This window comes from Panthera pardus, unplaced genomic scaffold, assembly GCF_024362965.1.
Source record: "Panthera pardus isolate Hobbes unplaced genomic scaffold, ASM2436296v1 HiC_scaffold_25, whole genome shotgun sequence".
Taxonomy (NCBI): Eukaryota; Metazoa; Chordata; class Mammalia; order Carnivora; family Felidae; genus Panthera; species Panthera pardus.
In genome coordinates, this window is record NW_026526821.1 from 89,943,920 (window position 1) to 89,959,524 (window position 15,605).

The 15,605-nt window shown below is 49.8% G+C and overlaps 3 protein-coding genes across 9 annotated transcripts; 1 reads left to right on the plus strand and 2 right to left on the minus strand.

Moving 5' to 3' along the window:
* Positions 1–741: 741 nt before the first annotated feature.
* Positions 742–6,659, minus strand: LOC109263126 (retinol dehydrogenase 12-like). Of its 2 annotated transcripts, XM_019442512.2 has the most exons (6): positions 5,926–6,658; positions 5,547–5,786; positions 5,194–5,283; positions 2,050–2,238; positions 1,477–1,583; positions 742–1,357 (listed from the first exon to the last, which is right to left on the minus strand). In XM_019442512.2, the coding sequence occupies exons 1-6, from the start codon at positions 6,101–6,103 to the stop codon at positions 1,169–1,171; spliced, it is 993 nt and encodes a 330-aa protein (XP_019298057.1). In that variant the 5' UTR covers positions 6,104–6,658; the 3' UTR covers positions 742–1,168. The 2 variants fall into 2 exon arrangements, with proteins under 2 accessions (XP_019298057.1, XP_019298063.1); XM_019442518.2 differs by lacking the exon at positions 5,194–5,283 and having other exon boundaries at positions 5,926–6,659.
* A 100-nt stretch (positions 6,660–6,759) lies between these two features.
* On the minus strand, positions 6,760–11,689 carry CUNH2orf81 (chromosome unknown C2orf81 homolog). The gene is made up of 4 exons (XM_019442327.2): positions 11,577–11,689; positions 8,645–8,866; positions 8,343–8,564; positions 6,760–8,165 (listed from the first exon to the last, which is right to left on the minus strand). The coding sequence occupies exons 1-4, from the start codon at positions 11,592–11,594 to the stop codon at positions 6,819–6,821; spliced, it is 1,809 nt and encodes a 602-aa protein (XP_019297872.2). The 5' UTR covers positions 11,595–11,689; the 3' UTR covers positions 6,760–6,818.
* Positions 11,690–11,698: 9 nt separating this feature from the next.
* Positions 11,699–15,484, plus strand: WDR54 (WD repeat domain 54). Of its 6 annotated transcripts, none has more exons than XM_019442501.2 (10): positions 11,699–11,876; positions 12,239–12,461; positions 12,614–12,676; positions 13,069–13,135; positions 13,226–13,279; positions 13,607–13,734; positions 14,623–14,723; positions 14,798–14,960; positions 15,146–15,220; positions 15,298–15,484. In XM_019442501.2, exons 2-10 carry the CDS (start codon positions 12,240–12,242, stop codon positions 15,427–15,429), a joined length of 1,005 nt encoding a protein of 334 aa, XP_019298046.1. In that variant the 5' UTR covers positions 11,699–11,876; position 12,239; the 3' UTR covers positions 15,430–15,484. The 6 variants fall into 6 exon arrangements, with proteins under 6 accessions (XP_019298046.1, XP_019298000.1, XP_053746823.1 ...); XM_019442455.2 differs by having other exon boundaries at positions 11,699–11,860; XM_019442493.2 differs by having other exon boundaries at positions 11,803–11,909; positions 12,208–12,461.
* Positions 15,485–15,605: the final 121 nt, after the last annotated feature.

Here is a 15,605-nt window from a genome sequence, read left to right on the forward strand (position 1 = left end):
AAGTATAGGTCAATCTCATTTATGAACACAGTACAAAGTGCTAAACAATAATGAGCATGTTCAATTTAGCAATGTCTATGCAACACTGCGACCAGAAATGCTAGGTGGCTTCTGGGTTTACTTCAGAAATACAGGGTTGGTTTAACACCAGAATATCTATGAGGGTCTCCCAGAAAAAGAAACAAAAATTAGAATACTTGAAAGGGAAGAAGTAAAACTTATTTTTCCTTGATGGGGTGATTTTCTATGTAGGAAAACCAAAAGCACCTACAGAGAACTCATTAAAATTAGACAACTTTTCCAAGTTGTTTGATAGACAATCAGCACACAAATGTTAAAGAGCCCCATTTACAATCATGTCAAAATCAAGGTACCTGAATTAAATATAGTAAAACTGGTGCAAGATCTTTATGGATAAAATTATTGAAAATTTGGTAAAGATATTAAAGAGAGTTAAACAGGAGTATACTTGTCCAAGGTTAGGAAAACTGCACATCATAGATGGAATGCAACCACAAAAAGTATTCATGTATGTGTGTGAAATTTGAAGAGCCGATCCCCAAATTTATACAGATGAACCAAGACCTGAGGGAAAAAACAATTGGCTCCCACCACCAGAATTCACTGATCTGAATGCTTGGCGCATCACCCAGGAGCAGCTGGTTTAACGGAAATGTGGAATGATCATCTGCAGGCTCAGTTACAGTACCAGTTGAGAGACAACACTCTGTGAAGTCAGACTGCTATCCTACAGGATGTGGTATATGCTTTAATCAAGATGGCATTGTGTGGTGCTGTCTCCCCCAGAGTCAGTAAGTACATGGGTAGAAACTAAGAGGTACAGGTGGAAGTTTCCCTTCTTCCAGCACCCCTAATCTCCACTGGAAGGAGTTTTACCCCCCGGTCACCACAACGTGGGACTCTGTAGATTTGGAGATCCCAGCATCCAAGGAATGAACACTTCCATTAGAGAACTGGCAGTAAAGTAGAAGCTAAAACTGTCCCCTGGCTAATCTGAGCTCTCATGCCACTGAGGCAACAGGAAAAGGACGTGATCGCTATACTAGACAAGGTGATTGATGCTTGGAGCCAACAAACAAAAGGCATGATCAGAGTAGGGGCTGGGAATCAGGGAGGATGGCAAAGTTAGGGCTGGGGGCACGGGGGATCAGTCCATCTTGTCCAGGTTTGTTAGCTGGACCGTGGCATTCCAGAGCCTTTGGGCCACTTGAGGATCCTGAGCAGCTTTCGCGGGAAGAATTATCCTACAGGAACTGCTAAAATATTTTCCAGAAATGCCATCCAACTCCTTTGCCAAGCTCAGGTAGAGGACTGGGACTGCACCTTGTCTGACATCCTGTAGAGACATGGGAGAAGAGAAGGAGTCATGCCAAGCTGACTTTAGCCTACTGGGGACGCACAGAAGCAGAGCCCTGCCCCACCCTCTTCAGGCTAGCCAGCTCCTCCCCTACCCACCTTACAGAAGAAGTTGAAGAGCCAAAAGAGGAAGCGGTATGACCAAGAAAAATGCTTCATGATATTTGTGTACACTATACCCGGGTCCACAGAGTTCACAGTCACACCTGAAAGGATGAGACACAAGTAGAGCATGGGAAGAAAGAGTTAAGTGCGGTTCTCCAGTATGCAATAATGCAAAGATCCTACCAGGTCTGTGGGCAGACGTAACCAGAGGCTTGGGGTGGTGTCCAGGAAGTCGGTCCTCTGGAACTTACACGAATGGTAGTGTTCAAGCCAGTAAGGAGACATAAGTATTTGAAAGCATTGGGTGAACTTTAGGAGGAACATAACGGATGGTGTTGGTATTGGAAAATACTGAGAGGAAAGGGATGTTAGGAGTGATAAGAGTTGGAAAGATTGAAAGGGAGATGTGAAGACAGACTTGAGTGAAATACAGGCTGCATAGATGAAAAATGGCAGAGATTAACAGCTGGGTTGGGGGACACTAGCCAGAACATATTGGGATGAGATGTGGACTGTTGGGAGGTGGTGTTGGGAATGGAGGAATAATGGGGTTTCATAGGCAATTACCTGTCCCTTGAAGTCTCCGGGCAAGCTCCCCAGTGAAGGAGGTCAAGAGCAGTTTGCTGCAGTCATAATTCTGGTTAAAGATCAAGGGTTTACCAGCCCCTGTCAGATGTTCCTCATCAACATACCCATGTGCATGCCGAAAGGAAGACACATTCACCACCCGGGCTGACCCTGCCCGCTGTAGGGCCCCTGGGTAGAAAGAGAACCACACTCATTCGATCCAAGTTCTGGAGTGAACTCCCATGCCCACTCCCCAACCTACCTCTCCAGGTGACTCCAAGAGAGCAGGGACCATCCAGGATTTTCAGGATAGGGTCACTGCCCACCCCCCACATTCCCCAGGCTAGGCACAGGACAGCTTAATGTGAACTGAGACTCATTTTCATTAGCTACTTTCCTAATGTTTTTCCTCCTCTTTCATTGTAGAGTTTGGACTTTTGCCTTGTTTTTCTTCCACTTGCCAGCTGGAGCTAATTTAATGGATCCTTATTTATGTTTTACCTCATTGGTGGCCAAGAGGGAAAAGGAGAGACTGGAGACATCATGTCACCTGTCTTTCACATATTTGTCACCCAAATGTTCGTTAGGTCTCTGGATTGTGGCAGACACCTAGATAGGTGCTAAGGACATAAGGGTGCTATGTTGAGTGGGGAAAGAAATGTGTATAGAGACACTTGGGAAAGTGTTAAAAAAAACAAACCACTATCTTCCAAAGTAAAAAATAATAATAATAAATACAATAAATAGTACAAGTTAAATCTTAAAAAAAAAAGTGGGTGGGGGGCACCTGAGTGGCTCAGTCAGTTGAGTGTCCCACTCTTGATTTCAGCTCAGGTCATGATCTCATGGTTCATGAGATGGAGCCCCACATCAGGCTCTGCACTGACAGAACGGAGTCTGCTTGGGATTCTCTCTCTCCCTCTCTCTCTGCCCCTCCCCCTTTCAAAATAAATACATAAACATTAAAAAAAATGTTAAGTGCCTTACTATATATATATATACATAGTAAGGCACTTAACATTTTATATATATATATATATATATATATATATATAGAGAGAGAGAGAGAGAGAGAGAGAGAGTCTGGATTCTATAAAATACTAAAAATAGTAGTTGTCACATATGAGTTTACAGTGTTCAAAATGCTAAAACTATTTTGAGCCCTACATTTAAATTAAGAATCACAAATGAAAAATTGAGCAGGTGGTATTTAGCCAAAATTTTGCTGGAAACAGAATTATTCTTAAAGAGAACAGACCCCAAACTTTTAGGCATAGTGACATAAAGACTAAAGGGGCTCACAGCCTAACTGGAGACCGATCATCCTGGAACAATGTCAATGCAGGAACAGAGATGTGTACAAAGGCTAAGGGAGCCCCATAAATGGGAGGCTGCTGGGGGAGGTGAAGGACAAGATTCACAGCACAGGCAGTATCTGTGCTCAGTCTTGGTGGATGAACTAAATAAAGTTAGGGTAAAAGAGTGGGAGAGGACAGTGCAGATAGAGGCAACTACACGTGCAAAAAGCACAGCTGGAGGGGGGAAAAAAGTGCGGACCAAGAGCTACAGATTGTCTGCTAGAGAGAAAAGTGTGGATTAAGGAGGGGCAAAAGGCGAGGCTCTCAGTCTGCAGGGGGTCTGTAAGTGGAGATAAGGGGTTTAGAGTCTCTCCTGTAAAGGATAGAGCACCTTCCTTCCAAGGATTTTAAGCAAGTAATATGGTGAAAAGTGATTTCTAGAAGTGGCAAGAAGAAGAATAGATAAGAGAAGAAGAAGAGAAAAGACAGTTTAAGAACCTACTACTAAGCAAGGTGCAGCCAGGGTGTTAGAATTTTTGCAAAGGAGACAAAACATTCCTACTTGCAAACCCATGCAGTTTTGCCTTGCGCTTGTTCACTTTCCATTTGTGGCTAATTTAATCAGCCACTAAAGAGCCCATGAGATCCTGGCAACACAAATTGCCTCCCAAGAGGCAAACGCGTAGCTGATTTTCAAGCAGAAGAGGAGAGGGTTTTTTGTTTTTTGGGTTTTTTTTTAATTTTTTTTAACATTTATTCAGTTTTTGAGAGAGAGACAGAGAGACAGAGAGTGAGTGGGGGAGGGCAGAGAGAGAGGGAGACACAGAATCCAAAGCAGGGTCCAGGCTCTGAACTCCCAGCTGTCAGCACAGAGCCCAAAGCAAGTCTTGAACTCACAAACAGAGTGATCAAGACCTGAGCCCAAAGTTGGCTGCTTAACCGACTGAGCCACCCAGGCGCCCCTGAGAGGAGAGGTTTTTTTTTTTTTAATTTTTTTTAACGTTTATTTATTTTTGAGACAGAGAGAGACAGAGCATGAACGGGGGAGGGTCAGAGAGAGGGAGACACAGAATCTGAAACAGGCTCCAGGCTCTGAGCTGTCAGCACAGAGCCCGACGCGGGGCTCGAACTCACGGACCATGAGATCATGACCTGAGCCGAAGTCGGACGCTTAACCAACCAAGCCACCCAGGCGCCCGAGAGGAGAGTTTTTGAAATGTCATCCCTTTTGTACACTTTCAGTTTTATGTTTTGGACACATATTACCTAACCCCCCAAATTGATTTTATTTTAAAGAGGGTGCAATCCAGGAGAAAATGTTAGGAAGAAAGTGCCCACCACTCACTCTGCCCCAGCTTCCCCAGCAAGAACCCAAACCTCCTTAATTAGAAAAGATTAAAAAATCGGAAAGTCAAAGGACTTGGGTCCAAGACAGTGATGTGTTCTGTCTAGATTCCTGGGGGATATTGAGCTATTTGAGAGCAGGAAGTAGGCATTCCTGGTGTCTATATTCCTAGTGGTCTAGTGCCACCCTTAAGAAGCTCTTGTCGAGATGACTGACTCTACTGGTTTACCTAGAACTCAGAGCTGGGGGAAAGAGAGGTGGATCTTATATCCCCTTGCTGGTTATATTTTGGCCTGACCGATTTCAGTACCAGCCTCCCAGTCCTGACTTAGGTCAGGCGGGTTGCCCTGCTGTGTGCATCAAAAAGCTTACTGTGTCATCACTCAGTGAGCAGCTGAGGCCAAGGGAAGGGAAGTAGCCATTGGAAACAGTAAGCTACGAAAATGCCAGGGGAATGAGAAGTGAGGGCAGCACAGAAGGTAGGCAGCCATCCTTCCTTACCTCGGAGTAGATTTGTAAGCAGAAAGGGCCCAACATAGTTGGTGGCAAAGGTGAGATCAAGGCCCTCTTGGGTAAGTGTCTTGGGAAATCCTGGGAGGAAATGAGAACATAGGTAGTGGGTGATGGAGGGATACAGACCTAGGGCATATATTGGCATTCAGTAGAAACTCCATAGGAACATGTACGTGCAAGGATGGAGGCTATTACTCAAGGTAGGCTTTTTAGGATCACGTGCGAATTAAAGTTATTCAGCAGGGTGCACCAGTTAGGTTTGGGGGTGCCTGTTTTAGGGTCCCTGAACTGGAAAGGAGGCTCCTGCAATGTGTCTGGGGGCAGCAGTTCAAGGCATGTACCGCAGGTTCCAGCATTGTTAACCAGCAGATGTATCTCAGGACACTCCTGCAGAAGCCACCGGGAAAAGCTACGGATGGAGGCCATAGAGCTCAAGTCCACCTGGCCAAGCAGGAGGCAGTTGCTCTTCGAGGCTACTTGGATCTCAGCCAGGGCTTGCTGTCCATACTCCCAGTTACGGCAGGCAAGGATCACCCGGGCCCCACGGCGGGCCAGCTCCTGGGACACGGCCTTCCCAATACCTGTAGAAGGGCAGTTTCAGAATAGGCTAGTCTGGGGTGTGACTGAAGTGCGTGCTGGCTCTCTGGCCAGCCTCACTGGGGCTACTGGGGGACTGGACTGAGACGCCAAATGAGGTGGCAGGATGAGAAGGGCACTCACCACTGTTGGCTCCAGTCACCACCGCTGTCTTCCCAGTCAAGTCTGTGGAGCAGTGCTGGAGGTCCCAAAGATGAGACTTATGCCAAGGCCACATACATAGTCTATGCAGGAGGACCAGAATGAGCAGGACAGAGCCAGGGCTCCCGACAAGGGTGCTGAGTAGAGACCACTGCAACATTGCAAAAACTTGCTGACCTGCTACCAGAAGTGTTGTGCCGAAGTGAAGGTAAGTTGGGGAGGAGCTAGTCAAAGCTGAGTGGGGTTGAGCAGTCAGGCTGGTGTGCTGTCCAGGACACAAAATTTAAAGAGGCAGTCACTCTCTGATTTGTTCAAGCGTCCTGTTTGAAACTGAGAGTGAACTCCACCTTCAGCTGAGTGCCTTAGTCACTTGATTGCCTCACTGCTATCCTTGGCCTAGAGTCAGTGTTCTCCTGTGTAGGCTCATAGTTGTCTACAAGTGAAACTTGGACTTCCATCCTAAGGTGAATTTATGAGCTCCAGAACTGGAGAAGCAAAATATCAAATTTCTCCTGTCTTTAATCACGGTGTGCTTAAGCAGGGCTGTCCCCTCAGTCCCCTGCTGCAAAGAGACTCTAAGTTCGTCCAGTTGAAGCAGACCCCACCTGTAGCCCTTATGTCTATTCCTTTGTAGAGAGGGAGATGGTTCTCCAGAATGCCTCTGCTGGGGAGCAACCTTGGCCCTAATGCAGGGTCTCCTAAGGGTGGAAATGGGGTTATTCCCTGGACCCAGTGTTCCATATCCTTCCAGGCCGGCAGGACAACTGCTCCTGAGTAAGCACCCTTGGAAGAAACTGACAGACATCAGGCCAACTCTTAAAGCAACTGAGGTGTTTATTCTGGCAAGTAGAAAGAAGGAAAGTACTGGCTGAGCTTCAGGACCCAGAATGGGTCAGGTCCCTGGAGAGGAGTGGCCACACTTTGGGTGTTGAATTCTTCGTTAGCTGTCTCATGGTCACCTGAGGCTTTGGGGCACCAGTCTGGATGGGGTGCTGCTGGATGGGAAGAGAGATGCTGCCTTCTGTGTCTGCCTGCTGGGGTACTGCAGATCTGAGCAGCACCTGGGTGGTTGGGTTCCACAAGCTCACACCAGGAGCCAGCTTCACTGCCTCAGGCAGCAACATGGGCTTCCACATCACCTGGGAGGTGGCCTCGAGGACTCCGGATGCCGTCTGAGGCCACCTGTGTGGATCCTGACCCTCCAGGTCCCTGGGATGAAGGCCATGCAGAGGTACGTGGCAGCGGCCTACCCACATCTCGCCCAGCAACTCAGCCGCCCCCTCCCAGCCACTGGGCCACTTGGCACCTGGCCACTGTTTAGGGCTGGGGCTCCGGGCCAGATCCTGGAGGGTTGGGTGGGTGGCAAGAAAGCGAAGCCCAGGGCTGGGAAAGGCCAACTTTGACCCAAAGCCTGGCGGCGGTGGGCCTAAGCTCAAAGAGGGGGATTGGAGAGCAGGGCCCGGGCCCAAGACATGGAAAGGAGCACTAGGCGAGAGAGAAAAGAAAACTGTCGGGGAGACGCGGACACCGGGACCCGGTGCTAGGGGTCTGGCCCGAGCCTCGGTCTTCCTGCCCCTCTTGCTCCCGCGGTAGGCTTCCGGCGGGCGCGCCTCGAAGTCTGGAACCAGAACCTCAGCCAGAGGGCGCACCCAGTGGCGCGGCAGCCGCGCGGGGTCCAGGCGCGCCCGGGCCATGCGTCCCACCCTGTAGTGACGCGCGCCCCGCAGCGCGTCCGCGCACCTAGGCTGCTGTGGCTCGAATGAGGAGGAGGGGCGGGCCACCGACATGCCCGAGTCCATGCGGGGCACTTTCTCCTTCTTGAGCTTCAGCCAGTCCCCAGCCGCGTGCGGCTGGGCGGTGCAATGATAGAGGTCCTCCAGCGAGAACTGGGAGCTGCGGGGCGGTACCCTCTGGGCCGAGGCCTGGGTGCTGGCTACCTGGGACAGATCCGGAAAAGGTGGGGGACTGCCGTCGAGCGCCATCTCCACCGACAGCTGGCTGCTCGAGTTCAAGGATCCAGCCGAGGACTGGTGGTCTCCGGCCTGGACGTCCAGTTCCTCTAAAAGGCCCTCGGTCCCTGTCTCCTGAAACAGCTCTGGGGTAGGTGGGGGGCCCGGAGTGACTCGCAGCTCTGGAGAAGGCTCCCAAGATTCCATCTGCTCCTGAGAGCCTCTCGCCGTCCACGATCTTCCTAAAGAGATCTGGTCCACGCTCCCTCGGTCCTAGGGATATACACCGAGGTTAGGGGTGGAGGGTGGATAGTGACACATCGGAAAGGGGAGAGAGGAACTAAGGGTGGGGGAGTCCAGAGAGGCCGTGAGGAGAACGAAGACGCAGCGGCGGCGGCGAGGCGCAGAGTAGGGGGATGAGGGGCGGAGGGAGCTGGGGGCTGGTCTTACTTCGCCTTGGAAGATCTCCTCCAGCCCCACAGAGGCGGGCGCTTGCAGCACGGGCACTGATCCCTGAGCCCAAGCATCCGTCGTGCATGCCAAAGGTTCCTCGTCCTCGCCCCACGTGGGGTCCTCGGCCACCGCAGATTCTCCCTCGTCCCTGGCCAGGAAGCGCCACTCGGTGATCTGCAGCATCGCCTCCCGGGCCTGACTGATGGTGAATGGAATGCACTACGGAGGCGAGAGAGGGTCTTAGCCCAGTTTGGGGGGGCGGGGTGGAGATGGTCTGGAGAACCCCCATCCAGACCCACCTGCTGGGTCAGGTAGACTTTGAAAGCAGAGTCCATGACTCGCGTCATCAGATCAGCCAAGATGTCCCCCACAACATCCTCTCCCTCCTCGAGGGCCGTGAGCGCCATCCATTCCGCTTCCGTGAGCCGCCCAGGCACGATGTCCACCTGTGGTACCTGAACCGTAGGCGGTCGCGCCTTTTCCGCCTTGGATCGGGTCACCCCGCGGTCCCGGATCTGCCTCTGTGAGGAAAGAACGGGGCAATCAGGGCAGGAAACCTGGAAAAGTGGAATGGAGACACAGCTATAGGCTAGGAAGAAGCTTTCTCAAGTTGTCCAGTAGGAAGGAAAAGCCTTTTGAAAGGAACAGTCAGTCCACTAAGAGCCTACGATGTGTCAGATGCGTTTTTAGATGTTTGACCTAGCTAATTTAATTTTCTTAACAGCTCACTAAATCCGTTTTACAAAGAAACTGAAACAACACAAATTAACCATCACTTGCTTGAGATTACAGAGTATACCCAAACTATATATAGCTCTAAGGACACAGTCCCTGCTATTGGCACTAGTTCAAAAGGTTCAAAGTTCTTGAGAGTTCAAAGAACTTAAGGAGTCAATAAATGGTTAGTGCTCTTTAGAGCCTCCTCCCTCCCCTAAATCAACTTAGATCCTCATTTCACAATATACATCTAAATAAACTCCAGATGAATTAAAGGATACACACATGCAAATGAAATAAAAATATAAGCAAAAAATTAAATGTAGGAAAAAATAGGTTAAATTGTCATACAATTTCCGGGCGAGAAAGACCTACTGAAGCATAAAAGCTATGTAAGAAATAATAAAGAAATAGCTATATATATATATATATATATATATATATATATATATATACACACACACACACATATATATGTATATATATGCAAATTTTTTCCTATACATATTTTAAAAACACTCCTAAGTACAAGCTGACAGTAGTTACCATTTACTGGCACTTAAATGTTTCATTTACATACAATCCACTCAAGTCTTACATTTTTAGACTCCTTGCTATTTTTATCCTCATTTTACAGAATTTGCCCAGATTACACAGCAAGGAAGTAGTGGAGTCATAATTCATATGCAGGTCTGTCTGCCCCTAGAGCCTGACTTTATCCTGCTTTCAAAAAATTGCAATAAATATAAGAAAGGATAAATATTCCCAAGTATACTAAAAACTCATATAAAAATAATAAAAAGCCTAAGACCCAAAGGATAAGCAAAGGACATAACATTTCACAAAAGTGGAACTGCAAATGACTAACAAACATTTGAAAAGGTGTCCAATCTTCCTTCCTTTAAGGCATATTCTGAAGTGAAAATCACAATATATCCTTCAGTACTCTCTGAGCTGTCATTTACAATAGCATAATATTTAAAACATATTTAAACATATTTAAAACATATGTGTAACAAAAAGAATATATGGTTAATTGTGTGCCCTCTATATTATGGAATATTATGCAATGATTAAAGATAATCTTTAGGAAGAATTTACAATGGCACATGAAAATACTTATGATGTAATGATACATGATAGAAACAGGATATAAAATGACATATCAATATCATCTCAGTTGTATAAACCATTATGTGTGAAAGAAAAGGAAAACACCAAAACTGTAACAGTGGATATGTTTATTTCTTGTGCTCTTCTCTATTTTATAAGTTCTCTGTACTATAATGAGTCTTTATCCTTTTATAATCAAGAAAACGCCACGTAAAAAGAAAAAGATTGGTTCCATAAATTCATTTTAGGGACATAAGAAATTTATGAGCAGATTCTTGGGAACCTTCTCACTTTCCTTCAAGTCTCTCTGAACTTGGTTCTTTCCAAAATTTACCTCTAAATGTAATCTTCCCAAATCTTTGCCTCCTCACCCCAACCTTATTGCTTCATACCAGATATCCTCCCAAATTCATTCTCCCCCAAATCTGGTGTTTCCTAAACCTTACACTGAGCCTCAAAATCCCTTAAGTGTCATTTCCCTTCTCTGCTGGTGAAAACAGCCCTGGTGGCAAACCCAGGGAATAACCCACAGCCCAGACCAGGCTTGGCCAGAGCAGGGCACGTAGGATCCGGAGAGGAGAGTCTGTTTCTTGTATTTACCCTCCCAGTGTTTCATGGGTGGCACCGGTGATAGTGACCGTGCCTAGACATGGCCTGACCAGAGGGGCTAGAAATATTATAGCACAAAACCTCCTCAAATCTGTTTTATTTAAAGTTTCCTTGGCTTTTAAACAATTTGACTTAAAATTTTTTTTTAATGTTTTATTTGTTTCTGAGAGAGAGAGAGAGACAGAGCATGAGCGGGGAAGGAGCAGAGAGAGGGAGGGAGACACAATCTGAAACAGGCTCCAGGCTCTGAGCTGTCAGCACAGAGCACAACGCGGGGCTCAAACTCACAAACCCTGAGATCATGACCGGAGCCAAAGCCGGACGCTCAACTGACTGAGCCACCCAGGCGCCCCATAAACAATCTGACTTTTAAGTGCAGCCTCAGAGTTGTTTAATCCATTTCTTTCTCTTAAAAATCCTTGAAAGGGAGTTTATTTAGCAACACCTCTCCCCAATGCCTGACCAATTCTGGTTTATCCATTTGAATGGGTACCTCAGTATAAGAGACTTATTACATGCATTAGCTGCTTCCAAAAAGCCCTATTCTTGGGCTCTGCACCACCCATTTGACTTTTTCCTTCAGGTTCCGACTGTGGCAGAGCGTGTTAGCGTGCGTGGTGGAGATGTAGATTTTTCTGCCCGAGACTGATGTGGCTTCCTTGGTCACCACGAACGCTCCCATGGTGGGCCGGCGCCGACTAGCGCGGAGCCTACCCCATGCATGGTTCCCGCCACCGAACTTAAAGGCCGATTCCGGTGCTCCAGCGCACCCCCAGACGAGCTGAAGCTCACCGAGCCTTCGTGAGCCATCGCCGCAGCGGTCGCTCCAACTCCGGGGTTTCAAGCAGCTTCCCTGCCTTGCTGCCGCCGCTCTTGCCTAACCGTCGCCCTAGCAACGGCGCCTAGCAAGGAGAGGCTCACCCCTCGCAGGCAGACTCGCCCCGCCCACGGTTGCCCTGGCAACCGCGCCGCGCTCAGTACGTTTGGGTTGCTCGGCCCCGCCTATTGGCCGTGCGTACGTGCGTCGTCTCTATGGTGGCGGTGGATTCGCAGGGACCTCAAGATTCCGCAGTCAGGCAAGCGGATCTGCGGGTGTGAACTCTGACCCTCGCCGGGAGCTTCAGGGTGCCAGCTGAGGGAAGAGGGGTGCGGTGGCTACCCTGCCTCACCCCGCCTTCGCTCGGGCGGTTGGGGCCATCGGGTCCTGTGCCATCACCATTCCTCCTCTGGGATTTCCCCATCGCCCCATGACTCAGCCCTAGGGTTCCCTTTTCCCGCTCCCCAAGACCTCCCCACTCCGGACTCTCCTATCGCCATCCTCGGGTTCCCCATCACATCCTTACCCACTCCCAGTGGTCTTTAGTGCCTCATGACAGCACCCGCCATTCCTCCCGCTGTAATCACCGCTGTCTACTGTTCGCAGCGCGCCTGTGATTCGAGCCTCTCTCCACTAGGATGTTCCGCCGGGAGCGCTCCATTCCCCTTCGAGGTTCGGCCGCTGCACTGTGCAACAACCTCAGTGTGCTGCAGTTGCCCTCCCGCAACCTCACACATTTTGGGGTAGTCCATGGACCCAGCGCCCAGCTTGTCAGCGCTGCCCCTGAAGGTGTGCCCTTGGCCCAGCGCCAGCTCCACGCTAAGGAGGGAGCCGGAGTGAGCCCTCCGCTTATCACCCAGGTGAGTGGTGTTGCTGAACCCGGTCCTAAGCTCTGTCCTTCCTCTCCAAACCTCAAGGAGTAAGCCTTCCCTAACCCTCTGATTTAACGCTCTTCTGAGTCCTCCTGTCCTCTGTTCTGACCACTTCTTCCGACTGGGCCACTTCCCTCTAGGTCCATTGGTGTGTCCTCCCCTTCCGAGTGTTGCTGGTACTCACGTCACATCGAGGAATACAGGTAAGAAGAGGCGCTTCCTACCCTCTCCCAGTAGAGTTTTCTCAACTCCTCCCCAAAGCCCCTAGACCCTTCCCTGCTTGTCTCTAAATCTTACAAACTTTTCACATGTTTAGCTCATTCTTCCTCAGTTCTCATCTTCCTTTCTCCCATCTTTTCCAGTTCCCAAGTGCCATCTCCAATACCTGCCCCTTTACTAGCTGTATGACCTCCGACAATTTAGTTAGCTTATCAGAGCCTCAGTGTCCTCCTCTGTAAAATGGGAATAAAAACTGCCTGCCTTCCAGAGTTGTTTTGAGGATTAAATGGGCTAAGGCCTGACATGAATATGTGAAGTACACAGCTCAGCAAAGGTCAGCTGGATTGTGCTCCCATCCTTGCTTCTTGTCTTGCAGATGTACGAGTCAGATGGCTCTGTCATGGTCTATTGGCACGCACTGGACTCTGGAGATGCATCTCCAGGTACCTGCAGGACTTGAGTGCCGTCAGGGTAGGGAGTGTTGGGTGGGGCTGGAGGTGGTATTTCTAATTGTTTTCCCCTTTCATACTCAGTACAGGCTGTGTTTGCCCGAGGGATTGCTGCCAGTGGCCACTTCATCTGTGTGGGTGAGGGGGCCAAAGGCAGGGAATTGGGGGGTGCTGGAGTATAGGGGTGTGGGCTTTGGCCAGGAAGATGTTGAAGGTTTGAGGGAATTTTTGAGGGTTAGAGGGAAGGATGGGATCGAAGGAAGCCCTTAGAGACTCCAGAAAAGCATGGAGGGCTTCAGAGGGGCAGGGTAGGATAGAATAATGGTGGTCACTGGAGGAGCAGAGCTGTTGGGGCACCATGTCGGGGGGTTGTTATGAAGGTTTACGGGATGACAAGAGTGCTACGTGTGGTGGTTGGACACTGGGGAGGATTAGGAAGCCATCAGTGGGGCACTGGTTCCGCAGGAACATGGTCGGGCCGGATACTGGTGTTTGACATCCCAGCCAAGGGTCCCAACATTGTACTGAGTGAAGAGCTGGCTGGGCACCAGACACCAGTCACAGACATTGCCACTGAACCTGCCCAGGGACAGGTGAGTGGATTCCCCCTACCAATTCCAGGGAGCTTGGGAGCCTTCCCACTTTGGGAGGCAGGACACCCAGGTTTAAGTCTTGACTCTGTCACTAAGCAGCTGGATGGCTTTGGGCAAATTGCTGCACTTTCCTAGGCTTCAGCAACCTTAAGTCCAGTGATGAAGCCCGACTTTCCATTTACGTGGCATTTAGTAGTTCATGAACACTTTTCAATACTAGTGTGGATTGAGGAGTTGGGACAGATGTTTTCTAAGATGCTTTCCAAGTCTGACACGTGCAGCTTCCTTTTCTGGACTTGGGCAAGTCCTACCTATTCAGGCCCACCCCCAGTGCCACTCTCTCTGGGAAGCCATCCCCCTATTTCCGCTCCCACTGATCTCCCTTGGCAGAACCCTGAATCAGCACTACTCTCAAAGACAACACTTGTCTCCCTAATTGGATTGCAAACCTCCTGAGAGCAGGGGATGTATCTTCTAATTCATATGCTCCACCGCACCTGACCCACAGCTGGGCCCATGGGCTATGTTGGCTGCCTGGAGTTGGGGGTTCTCAAGGGGTTTGGACTCTAGTCATGACTGTGACTGGCTCCCTGCAGGACCTCCAGAAGGTTGTAACACTGGGCTCAGTTTTACTATCCTTCCAGTGAAGACAGTTATATCCCTCTTCTAACACATGGTTTGTGGGGTCAGGGGGAGTGAGGCTCTAAGGAAAGCAAAGAAAGCTTTTTATGCATCCTGGGGGAACCCTCCATTCAGCCCAGGAGAGCTGCATGTCTTGCCCTTTCCCTAGAGAGACAAAGATGCAAATGCTGTGTCCCCTCCCCTCCTGCTCTGTATACAGGACCCAGCAGGGGGAAAGGGAAGGACTGATCCTGCTTTTCTCCTTAGGACTGTGTGGCTGACATGGTGACGGCAGATGACTCAGGCTTGCTGTGTGTCTGGCGGTCAGGGCCCGAATTCAAATTATTGACCCGAATTCCAGGATTTGGGTAGGTGAGGTGGAAGGAGACTGATGCCTTCCTGAGGGGTCCAAGGAAATTAAAGTGGGTTATCACCCTTGCAGGGTCCCATGCCCTTCCGTGCAGCTGTGGCATGGGACAGTAGCAGCAGGCTACGGGGATGGGCAGGTGCGTCTGTATGAGGCCGGCACAGGAACTCTGCATGTCCAGATCAGCGCCCATGCCCGGGCCATCTGTGCCCTGGACCTGGCTCCTGAGGTGGGCAAGGTCAGTCTCCTTCTTCATCCCTCCATACCCTGTTCCTGGTGCTGGGGATGTTGAGAGAAAGTTCACAGACTCCTCTGCTGCTCAGTGTAGCCCTCTCCCTGGGTATCTGGACCAGGCACCCCAGCCTATCCTGGTCCCCTGTCGGCATGTGCCAATGCCCACTCAGCCCACCACCTTTTCTATAGCTTCTCTCTGCAGCCGAAGACACCTTTGTACACATCTGGAAACTGAGCAGGAGCCCAGAGAGTGGCTACACTGAGGTGTGTGTGGTGGCAGGAGTGGAGAGGGGGGCCCAAGACTGAGGCAGCAGGCCCTGAGCAGCCCTCTTCTCCCCCAGGTGGAACACTGTCATGGTGAGTGTGTGCCTGACACCCAGGTGTGTGGTGCCCGATTCTGTGACCCCTCGGGGAGCTCCTTTGCTGTGACTGGCTATGACCTCGCTGAGATCCTGAGATTCAGCAGCGTGTGAGAGAAGAGCAGTCCTCCTTTCTCCCTGTGGTGTTTATAAAGTACCCCTCCTCCCAGCCCTTGTCTGATTACTCAGTATCACAGTTATACTTCACAACTCCTGGTCAACTAAGCTCCAGGGATGAGGGGATGGGGCAGGTCCAGACCAAGGAGCAAGGCAACCTGTCCTCAAGAACC